Source organism: Pteronotus mesoamericanus, unplaced genomic scaffold (genome assembly GCF_021234165.1).
Source record: "Pteronotus mesoamericanus isolate MK-2021 breed Mesoamerican mustached bat unplaced genomic scaffold, CSHL_Meso_final contig_75, whole genome shotgun sequence".
Lineage (NCBI taxonomy): Eukaryota > Metazoa > Chordata > Mammalia > Chiroptera > Mormoopidae > Pteronotus > Pteronotus mesoamericanus.
Genome location: NW_026555249.1, coordinates 9,008,103 through 9,030,996, shown reverse-complemented (window position 1 = coordinate 9,030,996; position 22,894 = coordinate 9,008,103). Strand labels below are relative to the sequence as shown.

General features: G+C 35.7%; 1 protein-coding gene across 2 annotated transcripts in view; it reads left to right on the top strand.

Moving 5' to 3' along the window:
• The window catches only part of FYB1 (FYN binding protein 1), a 146,792-nt gene that overhangs the window by 123,065 nt on the left and 833 nt on the right, over positions 1–22,894 (top strand). The window contains exons 9-17 of one of the 2 annotated variants that reach the window (XM_054583958.1): positions 2,921–2,943; positions 5,403–5,466; positions 6,264–6,401; positions 7,965–7,990; positions 9,893–9,959; positions 12,803–12,893; positions 13,853–14,015; positions 20,145–20,178; positions 22,333–22,364. In XM_054583958.1, coding sequence (XP_054439933.1) covers positions 2,921–2,943; positions 5,403–5,466; positions 6,264–6,401; positions 7,965–7,990; positions 9,893–9,959; positions 12,803–12,893; positions 13,853–14,015; positions 20,145–20,178; positions 22,333–22,364 — 638 coding nt within the window. The remainder of the gene's footprint in view (positions 1–2,920; positions 2,944–5,402; positions 5,467–6,263; positions 6,402–7,964; positions 7,991–9,892; positions 9,960–12,802; positions 12,894–13,852; positions 14,016–20,144; positions 20,179–22,332; positions 22,365–22,894) is intronic. The other variant, XM_054583959.1, reaches the window with a different exon arrangement.

Genomic DNA, 22,894 nt, shown 5'->3' with positions numbered 1-22,894 from the left:
CCTCGTTTCCCTCGGCCCGCACTACGGCATTGGGAACCGGCCTCTGTGCAGCCGAAACACAGGACCTGTGTTGGACCTTCTCTCGGGCAAAAATGTGCCTGCATTCTTCCTAACTCAAACTTCAAAGAAAAAATGTTTTCATTATCAACCATTTAAAACATAAAACTATCAAAATAGGAGCATAAGAAGAAGGAAACATCTCTCTTGCGGTCTCTTCGTCATCAATGAAATCACTTGTGTTACTTTCTGGCAATTTTGTCTTTCTAAAATGAAGTATAGCCTGCAGTGCCTTCTCCCCACATTATGACCACAAATTATGCAATAGCATATTACAACATGCGATGTATACCCTCACATTTACAGATCATGGATTGGCTTTAGTCAGCAGAAGCCCATTGACCTAGGGTTAGGAGTCTGTAAATGTCAGTTTCAAGGTCCGGTGAAGTTCTAAATGGTCATAGTCAGAGGTTTACAAATTTTTTTTAACACATGTCATTCCACATATATGATCATGTTATAGTATGTTTACATTTTACTTACTTTTTTTCAAAAATGCATTTTTCTTTTTTGGGCAGCTGAAGAACCACAGTGAAGTTAATAAATACACATGGACACTGAAGCACATATGCAAGAAAAATAGTAAATCCATAAAAACAAATGATGTGCTTAAAATGAAGCATTAGCAAGTCTATACACACCACAACTCTGAGAGACATGCTTCAGTTAGTAAACAAGCAGTAGAGAAAGAATCTTTTATTTAATAAAATGGAACTGGGGGAAGTGTATGGTTTTAATGCTCCACATCTTAAAGAAGTAGAGAACCACAATATTTACTAGCCTCTATTTCTCACATGTATGCTTAATAAGAAAATGAAAGAAGAGACAGCATTTCTACACAAGCTTTGTTTTTGAAACTACAGCTGCTGCTGGCAGGGATCTTATAACAGAACGCACTTTGTCCTCAGTCGCACAAGGACAGATGCTGACAATGGCCGGCAGCCTGCCCTGGCGGAACGAGAGAGGGCACCGTCCTCTCCTCCCTCCCCCTCAGGCCTCCAGGCCCCTCGCACTCCATACCTGCTCCTTCCCGATCCCCCAGGGTAAGGAGAGCTGACTGTGCACTTCAAGCGCAACAGACAAGGGGCTTAAAACCACAGGTCCTGACCTCTGTCCTTCTCTCTTTCTTCTCATGTAAGGACGTTTCTGGAATGAAGATGAAAATTGAAGGAAAGGAAATTACTAAGGCAGATTCCTATCCTCCATCACTTGGCAAACATTTTTCTGTGTACGGTTGCCCAGTCTTTTTCCTTCCATTTATTCTTTTCTCTTTCCTTCTCTTTTCTCACACTCTCCTCTCTTAGCCTCTTGTTCATCTGTTAAATGTTTTGTATTCTAAACAGTGTATTAGGAAGCTGAAGAATTGCTCTAATAATGAAATAACATGTGGCAGCTTTGCTCCTGGTTATTAAAACCATGTCTCTGAGAACTAAGAATGAGCATCTCCAAGATGGGATATATTTGCCAAGAGTGTCAGCCAACCAGACTGAAACTCTTCACAGAATTCTAACTTTTTGCTTTATGCTCAAAAGGAAGTGTCAGAGAAAATGAGTATGAAAACGGTATGTAAGTAAAGAAGATACTTAAGCCCTAGCTGGTGTGGCTCAGTGGATTGAGTTCTGGCCTGCAAACCAAAGGATTGCCGGTTCAATTCCCAGTGTAGAGTACGTGTCTCGGTTGCAGGCCAAGCCGCCAACAGGGGGTGTGAGAAATACAAACAGTCATTGATGCTTCTCTCACTCTCCCTGTTTCTTCCCATCTCTAAAAATAAATAAATAAAATCTTTTTTTAAAAAAGAAGATACTTACACTTCCTCAAAGTTCATTTTTAATTTATATGTTACAACATTTATGGCCTGTTATTCTATAAAGTTCCATTAGCAAGACTGTTTTTTATTTCTAAATTAACCGTAGCTGTGCATTAGACCACTTCCTTTGATCTGACTTTAAGGTTGAGGAGTCACGTTTTAGTAGATGATTATACGGTGCTGTTGTACCATCAGACTGGTATCTGTGCAGGTAGATTATCCGCAGGGAAAACACAGAGGCCCAGGGAGTGCAGCCGGGGGCAGCCGAGCGTTTTATGGGAAGGCAGGATGCTGAGGTTCCTATCTCAGCTCTTCAGTTCATTGAAAGGCTTGGTCCAATCATTTGATTTCTCAGAACTTCCATTTCTTTTCTGCAGATTGAGGGAACTGAACCAGATGAATTCTGAGATTTTCCAATTCTCACAATTTATACTTCCTTTGCTGTCACAGAACTCACATTTTAGTGGCAAATACAGGCAAGAAAACAGGTGATTGTAATATAGGATATCGAATGTTATAGAAATAAATGAGAAATAGTAATATAAGCAGTCTAGATTTAGGAAATCTAAGAGCCACACTCCATAAAAGCCCCATGAATAAGGTCTCCATTTTTTAGAAGTTCTCCCTTTCAAAATAAAACGTAATGCTTTGGGACTAAGAGTAAAATGCTGTGGTTATAAGATGTTGAAAGAGAATTAAATTTAATGCAATAATGGTTCTATATTACTCTTGGAATAATACTCACTTAAAAAAAAAATAAACCCATCTGTGGAATGATGTAATAATGTATAATCTGAAAATTGCCTTATGGGAAAATGTAAGAAGCAAACAGTATCATTGTTTTGAATGCTTGATGTGGTACCAAAACTCACTTGATTCTTCTTAGGTTGGTTTTGTGTTGTATTTTGCCTTGTTACTACGCAGCCACACATAATATTCTAAAAACTTTTAACTGGGTATTATTTCTTTCTGGTATGACTGCTGAATATATATACTTCTCTTCCTAATAACTAAATAATTCATATTAATTTAATTTGTCTCTGTTTTTTTTCCTAGCCACAGTCACAGTGGAGGTGGAGGTAAGCCACACATTTTCAGCAGAAATTTCTCAAAGTCTCACATATTTTTGCATACATTAATGACAAAATGCTTTTGTTTTCACCTGACAAAGAGCATAATAAAGTGGTAGAAAGAACACTGGACTGAAACCAATGACCTGGATTTCAGTCCCGGTCACCAAGTGACCCTGAGCAATTCAGTTCTTTCTCCCTGGTTTGCTGTGACTCGTAGGGTGACTCCACTTTCAGTGCCCAGATTTACGTCAATGGTACTGGCGTAATTATTAAGAGCAGCCTCTTTCACTTTCAGAAGTGTCTGTGGATGATAACTTACTTGGTTACCTTGGCCGTGACTCCTAAAGACCCTTGTCTTCTCATCAACAAAACAAGGGAATTTTACTAACACCTCGCAGTGCTAACATTCTCACCCCAATAGTCTTAATTTCAAGTTCATGGTACATATTTTTTTTATTGTTGTCCAATAACAGTTGTTTTCATTTTCCCCCATTATTCTCTTTACTTTTTAACTGAATTTATTGTTGTAACATTGATGAATAAAATAATGTAGGTTTTAGGTGTATAATTATATAATACATCATCTGTATATTGCATTGTGTGTTTACCACCCCAAGTCAAGTCTCCTTCCATCTCCATTTATCGCCCTTTACTCTCTTCTGCCCTCCCTACCCTTCTTCCCCTCTGGTAACCACCATACTGTTGTCTGTGTCTATGAGGGGCTTTTGTTTGTTTTGGTTTGGCTTGGTTTTGCCTAATCGCTTCACTCCCTCCCTCCCCCATGACAGCTGTCAGCTGTCAGCCTGCCCTCTATGTCTGAGTCCATTCCTGTTTTGCTTATTAGTTCATTTTGTTCATTAGATTCCACATATGAGTGAAATCACATGGTACTTGTCTTTTTCCGATGGCTTATTTCACTTATATAATGTTCTTCAGGTCCATCTATACTGTTGCAAAGGATAAAATTTTCTTCTTTTTTACAGCAGAGTAGTATTCCATTGTGTAAATGTCCCATAGTTATTTCATCTACTCATCTGTCAAAGGACACTTGGGCTGCTTCCAAATCTTGGCTATTGTAAATAACGCTGCAATGAACATAGGGGTGCATATATTCTTTTGAATTAGTGTTTCAGATTTCTTCAGATACATTTCCAGGGTAGAACGCTGGGTCATCAGGCAGGTCCATTTTTTATTTTTTGAAGTAATTCCATACTGTTTTCCACAGTGGCTGCACCAATCTCATTCCCACCAACCGTGCACAAGGGTTCCTTTTTCTGCACATCCTCACCCGCACTTGTTTTTTGATGATTTTTCGAAAACAGTCATTTTGACTGGTGTGAGGTGATATCCCATTGTGGTTTGCATTTGCCTGATGACTAGTGATGTTGAACATCTTTTCATATTTCTATTATGATCTGCACTTCCTCTTTGGATATTTTATTTAGGTCTTTTGCCCATTTTTCTGAATTGGATTGTTTGTTTTTTTTGGTGTTGAGTTTTATAAATTCTTTATAAATTTTTTATATCAACCCCTTATCAGATGTATTATTGGCAAAATATTCTCGCTTACTGTACATATTCTTGCACAGAAAAGGTACTCAATAAACATTTGTTAAACAAATATTTGTCAAATACCAAGGTTCCTGAGGATTGTGTAGGATAACAAATCAAACAAGAAAGGGTTTAACTTTTAAAATATCACGTTGATGATATGAAATAAAAGAAACGAATGGTTTGTTTCAGCTACCATCAATATTTACTAATTTGCCCTGGCTGGTATGGCTCAGTGGATTGAGTGCCAGCCTGTGAACCAAAAGGTCACTGGTTCAATTCCCAGTCGGGGCACATGCCTGGGTTGTGGGCCAGGCCCCCAGTTGGGGGCATGCGAGACGCAGCCACACATTGATGTTTCTCACCTTCTCTTTCTCCCTCCCTTCCCCTCTCTCTAAAATAAATAAATAGATAAGTAAATAAAGTCTTTTTAAAAATTATTTTAAAAGAAGGAAAAAAATATTTACAAATTCACATTTTATTACCTTTGCTTTTCTTCACTTCTATCTTGATTAGTAGCTTTTCCTAGATTTCTTCTCAATATCAAATTGTTCTTATCACCTCCCCTTCTCTTTTTCAACAATAAATATTAAAGTCTATTCTCTATTTTATTTTTGTTTTTCTAATATTTATTCTATCAATTCTTTTCATCTCCAGTGCATAGCACATTTTTTATCCCTCATATTTTTATTATCATATCAACCTTTTATCTCTAAGAATTCTGTGTAATCAACAGAAAAATTTACCTACTATCTGTAAGAGCGTGGGATAGCAAAATTATTTTTTCCTTAAATAAGATGAAAAAGGGATGGTTTCTTCAGTTAAATAAGGCAGATTTATTATTAAATTTTGAGTGACTACTACATAACCAAATTACAAAATTAACAGATTTTCTCACCTTTATCCAAATGAAGGGTTCCCGCCTCCCCCAGATGATGATATTTATGATGGGATTGAAGAGGAAGAGGCTGACGATGGGTAAGAATAACCCGTGAATGGCCTCCTTGCAAGTTATTGTATTTACTGCAATTTAGTATTGATTTCTAGTTAGAATAAAAGGCAAAGAATAATGTTTTTTATTACATTAACAAAAATGATTTAGATGTTTAAAGCCAAAGTAAATTGGGAAGTGTAATTATACCTCACTTCAAACTGAAGTGGTATTTGGTTTGGAAAAACTTGGACAACTATGTCAAATGAAAAGAGATAAAGAGTTATAGGGCTTTTAGTCTTTATTTTCCAAACTTGTCCCAATTATTTATTTATCAGTTGATAATTTACTTTTATAACAATCTCTGAAGAGTGTATTGACTACATGGCTATCCTTTGTATAATAATCATAATTATAGAAAACCCAAATAAATTGAGACCATATTCTATCTGTGGCAAAACCAGAATGAATACCCAATCCTTTAGTTGTTTAAACTTTTGAAATGGCATATTTTAAAATTTTGGGTCTATTAGTTACCTAATTTTAATAAAAAAATAAAACTAAATTCATGTTTAAAACTTAATCCTGACTTAGCTTACTATTTTAAGAACCAATAGAAATCTCACCAAATAGAACAAAATACAACTTACCTACTATTTACCTAGTAGCAGCAGTATTCAAAGCTCATGACCTGTAAGTTAAATAGCATCATCTTATTGCCTACAATGAGTAACTTTTGCCTGAATGATCAATACAGTATAATTGTAACAAATCTAAATGTCCATCCGATGTCTTCATGTTCCACTGATTATTCCATTCTGATCAATGCCTGCATGCTCCCAAGCTCCACGCTCCAGGTTGAAGAGAAGAGTAACTCGTGGTCCTGGGGGATTTTGAAGATGTTAAAGGGAAAAGATGACAGAAAGAAAAGTATACGAGAGAAACCTAAAGTCTCTGAGTCAGACAATAATGAAGGTTCATCGTAAGAGCCAACCAACCAAATGCAGTGCACAATAACTACACTAATATTAATTTAATCAAATGCTACTAATATTGTGTGGCCAATAACCAAATTCTGACAGGCTTACACAGTTTTAATATTATTTTAAATTAGTCATCTTAGCTTCATTTACTTTCTGACCCTTAAACTCATGCATTTATATAAGAGAAGCACAAAGTATTTAAAACCCATCATATAGTTTTAAGATACATTTTGTTTTCCCAACAAACAGGCACAAACCCACACACACACCTCCATGGGCACACACACACCCTCACACACTCCTACACCCTCCACCTAGGAGGACTTTTTTTAACTGTAACATAACATCTAAACGCTCACAATTCCAACTCCGCATTTTATTATATAATATTTTATAGTGACTACTCCTCAAAGTATACTTACTCTTTTAAAAATTAATTTGCTTGAAATAAAGGACACGGTATGGGATTTCTTTTCTTTAAATACAGTACTTAAAGCCTTTGTAACTCTCTTCCACAATAGTGACATATTAATTCTATTTAAACTATATATTTATCCTATACTAAAGTTACTCTAAATATCTCCAGTTTGTCTAAATAAAAATTAATGCATAAGTTTTCTCTTTCCATCCAAAAATAACCCTTTAGTACAAATTCCATGCATGTGAATTTGAAAGATCTTAATCATGTTATCAGGTACATGATTTCAACCCTTTTATGAGACACTAAAACAACATTTAATAAATAGGACACTTAAAATTGTAAGTAAACATTACAAATCTTGATGAAGCATTACTCAAATATAATACTTACTTAGAAATAAAAGCAGAGATTATTTTGTTTGCTTCAATTACACAGAACCTAATTCTGATTTTGGATAATATTAACTAATGACCTCTCACACTTTCATAAAACTATGCACCATTTTTCCAATGATGTGTGTGTGTATGTTTAAAATTTAAAAAGTAGAAAGAGCAAACGTCTTTTCTGTTGCAACTAAATGCCACCCAATGCTGATTTCAAATCACTTCTCTTAATAAGCTCTTCCTCACTTGTTTCAGTGGATGTGCCTCTCATTCACCATTCTCCAGTTTGGGGATATATAGGTATATATTGGGAAAACATGGTCATATAAAGATTCCTATGACCTTTGTAAATTTCACTTCTGCATTTCTACTCTTTGAGTCCAACAAACAGTTTTGACCTGAGTCACAATGTATCGAAAATATTGAGGCCATTTAATTTACTTTGATGTAGTTTGCCCAAATCTCAGAAAACAATCTGAAAACATTGGTCCAGTGGCTATGGGCAAAATAAAACACTCAATGTCTTGACTCTTGACTTTTTTGGCTAACATTGGAGTTCAAAAAAGTCTTGCCAAATTCCAAATTAATGAACAGAAACTGGACTTGGTGGAGAAATGGAGGATGAGAAAGAAATGATAGTCGACAAATTGATTAGCCTTTATAAGCCTCCAGGCTTGTTCACGTCTCTACTAAATAAAGGACTCAGCTTCTGTGTTTATCATAGGCTGATTATAATTGTGTTCTCCTTTTCCTTCCAGTTTCCCTCCTCCTCCTAAACAATTGGGTAAGTAATAAAAACTAACTGTATATTTTATATCACATTTCTTGCAGAGAAGGTACTGCGAAATCATTGGATAGAGTAATGATATATGGATTAAAGCCCTGACCGAAAATGGTAAATTATATAACCTTGTCAAGTAACTTCGCGTTGGGTGGCCACAGTCTCTCAACAGTGAAGTAATGTGAAGAGGAAAAGGGCAGGCAAGGGGGCTGGGTGGAGTGGGCAAAGCAGGGAAAAGTGGGGACAGCTGCAATAGCGTAAACAAAAGACTATAAAGAAAGAAAAATTAAAAATAGTAAAAAGAAAGAAAGAGTTCTTCCGGTGGTGATGGTCGCGGTGGAAACAGGGATAAGCACACAAGGTGGGGGTCCCGACATTCTGCACGTCCCCCACAGCCTGATTCAATGTTGGACTTCTTCATAAAAATTTCTAAAAGCAAACCAGAGTAGATGCTGCAAGGTCCTTCTAAAACAAGATTTTTTTTAATGTATAATTTATGTTGTATTTGGGATTTTTCAATGGCTAAATGCAAAAATTTCTTCTTTGTATAATTCCAATAAGCTTATTGTTTTACCTGTACTGAAAAAAACTGTTAAAGTTTTTTCTCAGATTTACTTAAGCAAAATAAAATGTCTCACAAGAATATTCAGGGGCTTTCAAAAACTTTAATTTGTAAACAAATTTAAAAAGCAAACTAAACACAAATAAAATGTATTCTTCCAGGCTGTTTTTCTGATTTTGTTTTCAGTTATAAGTTTGAAAATGTTTAAGGAACTAATTCAAATTGATCAATAAATAATGATGACCTTGTATTGTAATCTATAATTTTCAAAAACATAGTCAAGAAACAACTCACCAAAGAGCAGGTATAAAATGTAAAAAAATGTGATCAACTAAGTAAAAAATATGTTTTTGTTTTACTTTTGTTTTTAGATGTCCTAAGTATATGTAAATGGAATAGTAAGTTTTCCTTATTTGGAAACCAATATGTCATTTTTTTCCACATATTAATATGGACTCTTCATAGCTAAGCAAGTTTTATCCTGTGAAATTAACTTACCTGAGTAGGGAGAGAAATCTGTATGTATGCATATATGTAGAAAGAGAGGAATTTTTAAAGGAAATCAAACCCTTGCCACTACCAGAGAACATTTAAACTTTCTACAGTAATCGTTCCTTAAAACATTTGTACTCTTCCACCCATCTCTTCATCTTCATTTAGTATGGATCTTTATTAACAAGAAGTCCAGGAGGAGGAAAATAATTACACATCGGGAAAGCCATTGAACTTTTTTACCAGTACTTCCTGGTTTCAGAAATCTTATTAATATAATATTCTTTCCATTCTAAAGGGGCACCACACCTAAATACCTAATTTACTACCTAAATGCTAATTTACACACCTAAATACTAATTTACTGTAGCATAAAAGTTAATGAGGAACATATCAGTGAATAAAAGAGAAGGATAGCTAGACAGACAATAGACATATACTAGAAGTATACATAAACATAAAAATAAAATGTCATATATTATTATAACTCCAAATCCCAAGAAAATCTTGATCTCAATCTTTACTGCCGATGACCAGTATGTCCATTCTTTTTGTCAGTAATCTACTAATCCTGCCATTCATCACACTTGTGAATCTTCAAATAATCTGTCACTGTTTTTTTTTTCCCTAAGAATGATAGTTACAATTATGGTGACTGGTTTTTTGAGGGAGAGTTAACAGAAGCATCCAAGGAGAAAAGAACCTCTCCCCTCAAAGAAACAGACAGTGTTCCCAGGAGAAATGTACAGAGACCACAGGGAAACGTACTTCATGGTCCTTGCAACACGAAATGCTCATATCAAAATGCTCGCTAACAGCATTTCAACATTTGATGTTTTGTCTTTTGTCAGAAGGAGGAGAGGAAGTTTACGATGATGTTGATGCCTCTGATTACCCTGTTCCGTCAGCTGAGATAAGGTAACTAAAATGCTCTTATTATAGTGAAGCAATGAAAATCAGACTGCTCAAGGAAATTCAACTAGAATCAAACTCTGACAGGGTGTGGGTCTACTGTGCGAGGTCATGTTGGTTTTGTCCTCTCCCTGATCCCAGCTCTAACTCAGCCTGGTTTCTGAGTGGATAACCCTCATCCTCCCCTCTTGTCTCTCTCCTCCCTGGCTGGTCCCCTTCCCTCTCCCTCCCGCAGAGGCCCTGCTCCCGGCTGCCTGATTATCCTCTGCTCTGTAACTCACTGACATCTGCACTCATTGGTTCGTGCATTCATTCTTTCATTCATTTGTTCATTCATTCCTTCATTCACTGGGAAAATATTTGAGAGCCTGATCACATCTTATCTCACGGATTCATCTCCTCCCTCTACTTTTATTTTTTTCTCACAAAACCATTTTGTCTTGAATCCACTTCGTAGGTTATGTATCAGTCTTCAGTCACCTTGTTTAAGCCTCTTCTATCCTCAACAAGACTTTTTTCTTTTATGAAAAAGAAGAGGATTTGTTCTTTAACAGGACTTCTATTGTGTCTCTTTTTCACAAAAGCATGAGTTTCTCAAAGGTTCTATTCAAATTAAAAAAAAAAACCAGTCAGCAGTGAATAGTGACATTCTTCAGCTCACCTAAGATTTCAATTTAATTTTAGGCTTAAATTGTAAGAAAACCTAAAATCAGTTAACACAAGAGGAGTATCTTTTGAAAACTCTTTTGAAATAGAAAATAACACAGTAGGATGCTTTTTTATAGTTCAATAAGTAAGTGAGATGATCTAATGTATACGATGTACAAAAGCAAACAACTCTCTTGCTTTTTCAAGAAAAAAGAAAGGTGAATCAAAAGATTCTGGGCTTGATTTGTTAAAGGATGAAAGTAACAAAAGTAGAATGCAATAAGGGATGTCTTCTGAGCTGTATTGGTAAAAATGCATAAATGAACTCAAAGTATTTGTTTGTTATCAAGATTGTTAAACTAATTTCACTGAACAAGAGGCAATACAAGGGTTAAAGAAACCAAAGGGAAAATACACTGTCATTTATATATGAACATTAAGCGAGAGGTGAAACAAACAAGAAAGATGAGAGGAGAATCATTCTCCCTTTTCATTACTTCATGGATGGAAAATCTAATCTTCAGTACTATGTTAAGTTTTAATATTCCTCACCGTGGGGAAATCACTTCTACCCCTGACAGTTTTTCATGCATTTTTCTATTGTGTGTCACTGTAGAAATGCCACTGGATTCCATAAAATAGCTCCATAGGAACCCAGAGGCACACACTGGCTCGCTTCTTCAAGCAAAAACACTGTAACTGATTAAATTTAACATGATATGTAACTGTCTTCTTACCGGTTGCTTATCTTCAGAGTTTAAAACAGGTTTATGTTCTCTAACATAGTACTTTATATTTGAATAAATGTCAATAAATGCTCTTCAAAGATAGCTTGTGGGGAATACTTGCCTTTCATGTGTGTTCTGATCACCTCGAAGCGCTAATCGGGGATGGCAGCCACCCCCAACCCTCCCCGCCGCACCCCTGTTCCCCGCCACCCCGCTGCCCGGGGACAGGAGGTGCGAGATCCTGGGAGGCAGGTGCTGGGCCGGCTCATCTCACAGGGAACGAACTAAGTGCTAGGGTACAAAACTTAAGGATCAGCACTTTAAACAAATCAGTTCTAAACAAAACTTCATCTTAGGTAATCTATGTAAAAATTAGTATCCGTGTTCAAAATGTTTCATTATTCACAAATAGTCTGGTTTTTAAAATTCCCTTCTGCAGAGATCCATAGTGTCCCCCTAACATCCATCTCTAACCCTAGCGAATGGCTCTCCGCCTTGGCTGCAATTCCTGTCACGAGGGGGACTTTTAAGATGTGTCGGTACAGGGACCCCACTTAGTCTAATTAATTAGAATTTAAAAGTGACTTAGTGTAATCAAGATTGCTAAGACGTAGGCAAGGGCAACACTATCTTTTAAAAGCGTCCCAGAGGACCCTGTGTGTGGCCAAGCCGGAGAATCACTGACTTAGGCTCATCAGCCTCCTGTGACAACTGGCTTCAGTCCCACTGGTGTCTATGACATACCACCCTGGCCCTGCTTAAAGTGACAAGAAAACACTAACATACAGATAAATTTTTAAGCTATGAAAATTCAGTTTTTTAAAAAGTTTTCTTTATTTAAAAGCCTTTTTTTTTTTTTTACAATGAAAAGTAGAGACATTTATTGAAGAAGATACAAGGTACAGAAGGCAATGACACCTCAGTACCCTTCAAAATAGGCACACCTTTGAAAGGGAAGAGATTTCAGACCGTCAATGAGGTTCGAGAAAATACGACGGGGCAGCTGATGGTGAATGGAAGAGCTGTGTGAGGTCCCAAGGTGCCTATTCTGAAGGGGACTGAGGCGTCATTGTCCTCTGTACAATGTAAAAGGCTTTTCTATGACATTGACCAATTTACTTAATTATCTAGGAAGGGATGCAAAATATTAGGGGTTCAAGAATAGGTTGAATCACATGAAACTGCTGACATGTGACTATGTTTAAACTATGCCACAGTGACTTTATATAGTTCGACATAATAGATCATCTCTTACTTACATTATAACTCATAATCTGAATTCTCTTAAAGAACTTCTTTGGCATTATGAAATGCCATCCTTTGTTACAATGACTATGCTGGATTTCTAGGAAAAAGAATTACTTAAAAACAAAATTTAACAAAAATGTAATGTCATGAATAAGGTTTCTGTTATATATTATTGTTTACATTTTTTAAACTAAGTGTTGTTTTACATGTGTCCTACCTCCCTAGCCAAGGATCCAAGGCCAAAACAGAAGAAACAGACCCCAAGAAGCTAAAAAAGCAAGAAAAAGAAGAAAAAGACTTCAGGAAAAAATTTAAAGTATGTCATATTTAATACCATGCGAAGTTCAAAGTGTTAATGAAAAAAATTCTATGTATTTTAAGTTCCAAAATGCATATTTTAAAAGTGTAGTTATCAAATTACAGCTATGCATAACTCCTTTATTTTCTATAAAATTTATTTTAGGTTTAAATTTATTTCTATAACAAAGTAAGAAAACTCATGTATGCATAAAATATATAGGGAAATAATCACCTAAATTAAGCTGTCCTTTGAACTTTGATAAGAAAATAATCTAAAAATAGATAAAACGGGTGTGGTGTACATACAATGGAATATTATTTAGCCATGAAAAAAGAAGAAACTCCTGCCATCTGTAAAAGCATTATACTAAGTGAAATAAGGCAGAGGAAGACAAATACTGTATGATCTCACTTAAATGTGGAACCTAAAAAAAAGCCAAACTCATAGAAACAGAAAGGAGAATGTGGGTTCACCAGAGGCTAGAGTGGTGGGGGAAATGGGGAGATGTTGGTCAAAGGATACAAACTTTCAGTTATAAGATGACTAAGTGTTAAAGACTAAAGGTGCAGCATGGTGATTATAGCTAGCAACATTGTATTATATACTTGAAATTTGCTAAAAGAGTAAATCTTAAATATTCTTACCACAAAAATGAAATGGTAATTATGTGAGTTGACAGAGGTGTTAGCTAATTACAGTGATAATAAATTTGAGATAGATGAGTGTATAAAAGCATAAATGTACACCTTAAACTTTTTATTTTTTTTTAAATTTTAAAAATAGATATTATATTAGATTAGTGAAATTATATGTGATTTTTCCCCCAAAACACTTTTTTTAGTGTTCTTACATTATCTTTTAAATAGAAGGAACTATAGATAATTGTTTAGCAAAGATTTTCATAATAAATATATCAATAAGTGAATTACTTTAATAATACTTATCAGTCAATAATGTATTTTTAATTCTTCCAGTATGATGGTGAAATTAGAGTCCTATATGCAACCACAGTTGCCCCATCCTTAACTACTAAGAAGTGGGGGAACAAAGATCTACAGCTGAAGCCTGGTGAATCTCTTGAAGTTATACAAAACACAGATGATACAAAAGTTCTCTGCAGGAATGAAGAGGGAAAATGTAAGTCACTGGTTACTCTACATCAGCAATTTTCAACCTTTTTCATCTCACGGCACACATAAACTAATTACTAAAATTCTGTGGCACACCAGAAAGATATGTTATTTTTTGCTGATCTCACAAAAAAGATATAATTTTGATTGACTTATAAAAAAATTAATAATAGTAATTATCTACCCTTTTTGCTCTGAAGTGACTTTTTAAAAAATCAGTTATATATAAAGATTTCTGGCCAGGAATTAACTAATCAGATGCAACCTTATTATGCAACATGACCAATAAGATGCAACTCTGTTACATGACCCATATATTTATGGTTCAAGACAGAGCACTCACACAAGAGGGCTATTACTGTGTTGGCTGTTGTCATTTTTTTGACAATCTAAGGCAATACAGGCCAGTGCCCCTGACTAAATAACTATTGCATGTGCTAAAATTCTTGCAGCGTGCTGGTTGACAATCGCTGCTCTGCAAAGAGATAGACCTCCAGAATTTAACAACCAAACAAGGTTCCGTGATCACAGCTGTTTTTATTAACCCTTTTGTTCTGCGCTTTGTGCATTATGGAAAACATTAAGAAATCTTACTGTGTTGCAAGCAACGGGTTTGATTTTCATCTCTTCTCATTTCCCGTCTGCTGTATCTCACACTACAGAGCCAAACTGGTGCTTCTCAAAAATGAGGTCCCACAGACACGCAGCCTCAGGAGACCCTTGAGGGCACACTGAAATCGTAGTTGCCTGGACCCACCTTTGACTTCCTGAGTTGTGAGCTCTAGGGGTCAGATGGAATCTGTGATCCTAACTCTTCCCTGGCTTCTTCTTGTATAAACTGAAGTAAGAACCACTGTGCTAAAGTAGTGAGTGGCACTAGCTCTGGCCTGGCTTTGAAATTATATGACATATGTCATGTCACACCTAGAATTTCCAGTTTTCCAACCGTGCAGATTCACTTGTTTTCCTTTCCTATCTGGACACACATGGTATGACATACTATGAAAAGACAGCTCCTGTCTTCTTTGACTCTGTCAGCTCTTAAAGCAGACAGATGGAAACATTTATTGTCAAATGTGTAAAGAGAAGCTTATCTGACTTAAAGGTGAAGAAAGAGCAATTCAAAACTCTGTGCTTCTATATTTAAAATGGGATGGGCAGCCAGCACGGCAGCCCCACATCAGCTAAGTTAGTTCATAGGAAACAGGAGCTCCATATCGAATTTTAAACCCAGGAAGATGACTCAGGGACAGGAGCTTTAAGAACAAAATGCAGTGACAAGGCTGAGAAAAATGGATGTAAAGGCATCTTGGAGGAGGTGCGGTTGGCTTTTAAAAGAAGAGAGCAGAACTTACTTACGAAAGAAAGACAAAAGGCAGGTGGAGCGTGGTATTGAGATTTGAAGCTCATGGAGATAAAACATGAACAGAACGCCAGGGAGCAAAGTCCCTTCCAGGCCAGCACCCGTGAGGGTGTACCCCTTTCTGATCTAGCCTCATCCTCACAACTACTTCCCCTTTGCAACTGACACTCCAGAATTATAAACTCCTTGCTTGTCATTTCCTCAATAAATTATGCTATTTCATCCTTCTACACTATTTTATTCTCAGCAGAATGCCCAGAATTGTCTATTTAAAACAATACAGTTGTCATTTGAAATTGGACACACTCTCTACTCCCCAGCCACCCCACCAAAACGAATACGTCCCTAGCTCCACCAAGCTACGATTGATGCTTCTGTTGCTGTAATTGCCTAATTGTTTCACCAATCTATTATTCTGATTAGACTCTGAGAGTAGCTTCAATGAAATGTTCTCAGCACTGTTATGCCAACACATTCTACAGTGCCTGGCACCTTGCTTAGGGCTTGCTAAATAGCATTTGACAATTGGGAGCCTGCAGCTGGAGAAGCAGATGAAAGTCTGGCATACAATCTCTCACAGGAAAATGTCTGTTGAATAGTTGAACTGGTTAGAAAACAGGAGTTCTCTATCTGAGCCTTAGTAATGTGGTTCACTTGTTGCATATCATTTGGGAGCCTCTAAACTTTTCAGTTATTTATTTCTATTTATTTTTCTATTTCTTATTATTTCCTTCTGATTAGCCGCAAAGGCATTTGCAATCCAATGCCATGGCGATCCTAACACTGTCTTTCCTCTTCCTTCTTTAATCCGCCAAAGGAAAGAGCGCATCATTTGCTTATACCTAAGGTTGGTAACAATAGAAACTAGAGGCTAAAGCATGAACAATAACCCTTCCCGCGGTGGATACAAGCCACTGTCACAGGCAGTATCACATCTGATGAGGTCTCACCCGCTGACTTGTGAGCACTATGGCAGAGCCGTGGGGACCTGAAGGAGATATTTGGTCCCGGATGTTTGGAATTTCTCTCTAGTATTTGTGCATATTCCCCAACTCAATGTCTCAGAAGCTGTGAGTTTTCCCACCTCTTGTCACTGGAGAAAAAAATTCTGCAAAAATATGCAGTGATACACAAGCTATTTGTGGCAAAAATGTCCTCCGTTTCTCTGGGGCGTTGGAGAAAGGGGGATTTCAAAGGCGCTTTAAGTTTTCCCAAATCTAGTCGATTGTTTCTTTGCTTAAGTAATTTTGTGTTCAGTTTGAAAACAATGCATGCTTACTGAAGAAGATATTTTAAATTCAGAACTTTGAAAAGCCACCCTGATTTGAAGCCTCAGAAATAAGAGAGAAAGAACATTTTCTAAAACTAGGATAATACTATAATAATTTATATTCAGTATTATACACTGCCTATTCTTTTTTTGTTTTATCATAGTATGAGCATTTTTTATTGAAATTGTACATTGTTCCACTTGCCTGGATTAATCGATGGGATACAATTTCATTGCATTTTTTAAACTGCATGAAACCAAATTGAGTAGATTTGATTTTATAAGTGGACTTGCTCACAACAAATGAAATAATGAGGAAATAGTATAAGTTGTCATTTTTATCAAGTAAAAAAATTGAAACTATTAGAATGCAGATATTTTCCATTCCTGAAAGATGGCGTTCTATTTCCTTAGTAATGTCGTGTTCCCAACAGCCCTCGCAGAAGTGAGTCATTGGCCCTGGGACACAGCCGCCCCGTGGCAGGCAAACGCTGGGTGAAGGCACAGATTGGGGGTGGGTGTCACTTTCTTAACTAGCTCTACCCCACCGCATGTTTCAAAACATTTGCTTCAAGCCACTGTGTTCTGTTCTATGAATGCGAGGATTCCAAATAATAATTTCATATTCTTGTGAGAATCTCTGCCAAAACCCACAACATCACGGGGCTGACTAACCATGGCAGCCATTCTATGTGAGACAGAACCGTCAGATAGTTTTCTTATTAATTTCCTTAGTTTGTACTTTTCATTATCATTCCCTTATGATGTATGCACGTGGAACACGTGAGCAAAGAGAGCATTTTTCTACTGCAAAGAAATTATTTCTAGAAACTATAATGGAGAGATTATATAAAAAATTCATGGCAAGTCACTTGTTTTGACACTGTCATGATTCACGCTTTTCACAGAATGAAGTTTTAGCAGAGGTTTTTAAATGCACTACACAGCAAAAACTATGCTGTATAAAAAAGTCATTAGCCCTGTAAAGATGCTATTTAATAGTCATTTTATACCTAATGAGCCCCCAATTATCACCTCATTTTAGGGAACTAAAATATAGCAGTATGGTACCATGCCACTTAATCTCCTTGATACATTTTTCTTAAAAATATACACAATCATTGCTGCTTATGTATCAAACACACAACAGCAACAAAAATGGAGCATTCAACAAAAGAGAAAGCTACCCCTTAGAACTCTTGAACAGGAAAGCTACAGGAAGGATTGTAATGGGGCCATGAGAATCTAAGAGAATATGTTTTTATAATTTATTTTTGTGAAGTTAGATAATTAAGATGGATATCACGAGTTACTAACTTTGGCACATAGAAGACTGTTTTAGTGCTTAATTACAGATAGTGTTTTATCCACGTCTACACAATTTTTGCATACTTGAGTTTTAAAAAGTAGATTACCTAACAGCACAGGAAAATAAAAACCTTTCATTACCAAAATCATGATTATATTCTCTTTATGTTTATTACTCTTAATCTAAAGATTTTTTAAACCAGAAATATGTCTGATGCCAGAGTACTTCTAGTCTCTTACAACACTTTATAATTTCTTATACATTTCTCTAATTTTCTGCCTTTTAATTTTAGCTCAGAGAGTCTATAAAGCCCCAACAATTCACAATGAGACTGATGTAATTGCTAAAAGCTTTGGTTCATATATGTCATTATTTTAAAATTTTTAACTTAAACATGAACGTAACATGGGAACGCTTACAGTTGTATTGTTTTGTTTTCCAATTTTTAAGAGAAAATTCAGAATGAAAATAAAACCACAAATTTTAACAAAATAAAAGTTTTGTGACTATTACTGACTATAGAGAACCGTTCCCATTTTATTTTGGCTCCCAGACATATGTACAGGGAAAGACAGATTTCAGTCACTGGAACCCCACACAAAACCACAGGTTATTCTAACACCTTGTTATCTGCACCAACCTTCTCTTTTAAGAGACACACATATAATTGTGTTAAATTATGATATATATCTTAATTCTTTCAAATCTGTTAGCGTGAAATAGATGAAAGAACTATGATATCGAAGACTACTTCAGGATAAGTATTAATTTTAGATGTTCTTACATTAATAACTTTTGCTACTTTTGCTTTGACTGGAATAAAAAGAAGGTATACAGTGGTCTAATTTTTCATACTCGGAATAAAATAGTACCTTACTGTGCTTTTATCATTTTGAAACATGCTTCATTTTCTTCCATACTACAGGAATTCAAAGAAAACCTTGATTCTTTCTTTTTGCAGTATTATTCTTATAAACAATTTTTATTTGAAGGTGGTGAGTTTCTAGATGAAAAATTTTGGTGAAGTTTTTTGTCCCTGGAATATTTCAAGGGAAAGTTTATTTTCTTAAGTTTTAATCAACAATTTCAGTTGCACATTTTAAAAATATGTTTTTACATGTTAAATCAATAATAATATGACATCAATGTGTTTAAGTAAGTTCATTATCACTTGTATCAATCCACACTTACGAGCTTTCTGGCTTATAATTCTTACATGTTTACTCTGATTTCGAACCCAAACTAATCCTTAAGTGGATCAAGATGAACAGATTGACTTAGGGAAAGACGTGATTTAGAGGCTGTATTGACAAGCTAGTAAGTGGTACTGATACCCAGCATACAACAGAGTTTAGGCAGTAACACAAAACTAGTAATTTCAAAGGTTAGTGATATTAGTTACATGTCAGCAGACCTTTCCTAAAGAAAATGGTCCATATTTTTTGGAGTATTTTACACAGTGAGGGGCAATCATAAGGTGCCCAAAAATTATTTTTGTTTTCTTGCATAAAATACAGTCTATTTCCTACTTGCCCAGGGAATTACTTGAATCCCTTGTACGCGTTCTTCTGTAATGATTTGTTCGATAAAAGATGAAAATGCAACAACTGAGACTGTTCAACAGCAAAGGCAGTAGAGGAGGATCTTCCACCCCGGACATCCTAGAGCCGTGCTGGGACCCCTTAGAATGAATGTTCCCCCAAGTAACCCCTAGAGAGCTGGTGTCTGCCCGCAGTCCTGATCCTGCCCCGTATTATAAAATCTGAAGTGTGAAGTCTCAGATGTGGTGGTATTTAAAATACCTACCTATGAACTACTTTTGTAATGAGAGAAACTATGCTTACTAAATTCTTCCTAAAATAGGTCACCTTAAAAAATAGATTAACGTTTCCTTATACTTTATAAGTAAAGAACCTTATACTACAACCTCCAGTAGTTTAGAGAGGTAGAAAAAATTTATATATATTTTTTATTCATAGGGGAAAGGAGGAAGCATTGTAAATGGAGGAAAAGAGACAAGTAGGAGAGAAAGAAAAATTAGAAAAGAAGAAAGGAGAAAAAAATGGACAGGAGGAAATGCATCATATTTGAAGACAGATACAATTATTCGATATATTATGTTATATTAAAAGAAATAGTAAAGATTCTTCAAGTCTGTACTACTAATAATATTTATTTTCTTTTTCTTTCATAGATGGTTATGTTCTACGGAGTAATTTGGTGGACAAGTAAGCCAATTTTCTTCTCCTCTTATACTTGTAAAAAATGTTATGCTTTGCTTTAGGAAAGATTCTTAATATCATTTAAAATCATCTACTGAACTATCATACATTTTTAAACAATATGCTATACTGATGTCATATAAATGTCAGTACCCCTAATAAAGTTAAGGTTTTCATGAGGCATCACTTTAAATAGACAAGAAACTCTTCTCATTCATCATTCTACAGTTCACAGTTTTATATATTCATTGGAGACAGACATTGCGAACACGGGAGACAGGTCAAAGCCACTGACACTTTCATTAACACTTTGCATTTCACTTACTGATTAATGCAGTTGGTTAAGTGAAATAATCAGGGACCAATTACTGTCTTTACAGTAGGTGCTAGTGTCACCTGTTAACAGCTTACAGTCTGGCCCTTAATGGGGGACTTTTCTTTTCTCACACCAGACATAGTAGAGTATTAAGTTGTCTTTTTTGGAGGCATGCCAGAAAAAAGATAGTAGTCAATGATTCTTCTATCCTTATGAATAAGACGTTGTCACAGTCTGGTAGTAGTATGCTATTAGAGTCCCTCCAAACATTATGAGATTCTGTTCAAGTAAACGGGCGCAAGAAAAGGACTCCATTATCAGGTTGTGCCATATTCCAATACAAAGATCTACAGAGTTCAGCGTTAAAAAAAACAAGGAAGATTCACACACTGTATCCTTAAGCAGCCTGACACCAATCAGAAAGAGACAAATCAATGTTAAGGGCTCTGTCTGCAAAAGAAGAATGTTCTTAATACTTTTATTTTCTTCAGAGCATTAACCACGGTGCTGGCCATGGGACTTCTCAATGGGTTTTATTCTATGAAAGGTAGAGATTTCCAAGAAAGAGTGTATGGTAAATAATAGGACAATATCTTCCCCAGAGATTGTGAAGGATGATTAAAAGGGAATTTAGAAAATATCCCCTGTAAATAATTGTTGGTTTACCACCTATTAAAATGAATACTTCATGATTCTTTTGAATGAACAATAGGAAAATCTGTGCTCTTTGCCTTTGTATCAGATTTCTGTTAGCCAAAGCCTCCCTCAGTCTCAGAGCAAGGATCCAGACAGAAGACATAGGGAACTCAGAGCATCTGCCACAGTCGGCAGCACTTGAAAGGGCCCGTGGCTGCTCCGCGACAAAAGCACAGGGCTAGTACAGGAACCAGATGTGGGTCTGGTCTAAGTGACAAAGTCACCTTACATTTCTGGGCTTTGAAGCTGCATCCTACGTTTCAAGACTATGTTAATATTTTTAATACTTTCTATTTTTACATGTATATCATTTTCTCCTCCATTAAATTATAAGCTTCTTGAAATCAAAGCTTATGTCTTACTCATATTTATATCTCCTGGTATTTACAAGGTACTCAGTCTAATAAAATAGAATACTTCACAAAGACTCGGGGCCAGGTAAAGCCTAAAGCATGTAAAAATAACCAGAGCTGTTATTGTGGATGCTGCCCATCACCATAAATACTTTTTGAATTATATAAGAATCACCCTACTAACTATATCTTTGCTACTTATTACTGATATGTGTGTGTTTTATAATTAATATTTGTAAATTATAGTTAGAAAGATGCAAAATGATGCATCCATTTCCTGTCTCAAATACCATATTTCATTTAACGTTTGAAATTCAAGTAAAAGTATAAATCTGATATTAACAGGTATAATGAATCCATTAACAATTTATTAGACCCTCGAGCAGTTCTAATGCTCCATGATTTGTCAGTTTGTTTAGTTCAACAAAAGCGCTTCTTCCCAAGCTCAGCTGCGTGCCGGGCTCACTGCTGGGCGTAAAGAGTAACGCCTGGTCTCTGCTCTTCAGGCACGTTTCCATTATCCGATGTGTCTGATAATGAGAAATAAATAGTGGGGTTTTGCTTTTTTCTTTTTCTTTTTTTTTCTTTTAGAATGAAACAGATGGTTAGATTAAGCAAATGAAAGAAGATGCAGATGAAAATGAAATTTCTTCCCACTTATAAATGCATAGTAACTTCTCACTCTTAAATGCCTGTGTCATATAAAATCATAGTATTAAAACCTTCTGTTCTAAATATTGCTTCAATGTTAAAAAGATATTTTTTTTAAATCAAATTTATTTTCTATGCTTACAGTGACGGAGAAATCTATGATGACATTGCTGATGGTAAGTGTCCCATGGCACCTGCCGCAGAGAACAGAAGCAGTGAATTTACTGTTCTTACAAATACTAACAATAGCTTGCTGGATTAATTAGAACCTTCCCATCTGAGCAGAATTTGAATCACTTGAAAATGTTAGAAAAGGTAAATGTGCTTGTATAATGAAAAAAATTCCTTCTACACATGGCTGTAAATCAAGGAAAAATCTCGTTTATTTTCCTTGAAAACAGAAGTAGGAAAATATTTGGTGAATTTTTTATTATACTGTGAATGCACATCTTTGCCCAACTGCTTTCCCACACACAAAAAAAATATGTATTTGGTACTTATTTCATAACCTATAACACTAGTATTCCCTAAGCATTATATATTCCTAAATTATGATCTAAAAAATTAATCTCAACCGACATGAAGCATAGTGTCAACCATGTTGCCTTTAGTCTCCTTTTAAACTTGTTCTTACTGCTATTTAATATTTTCAACCTCATTCAGAATGACTGCCACAAAGTACATTTAATTCAATGCCAAATAAAAT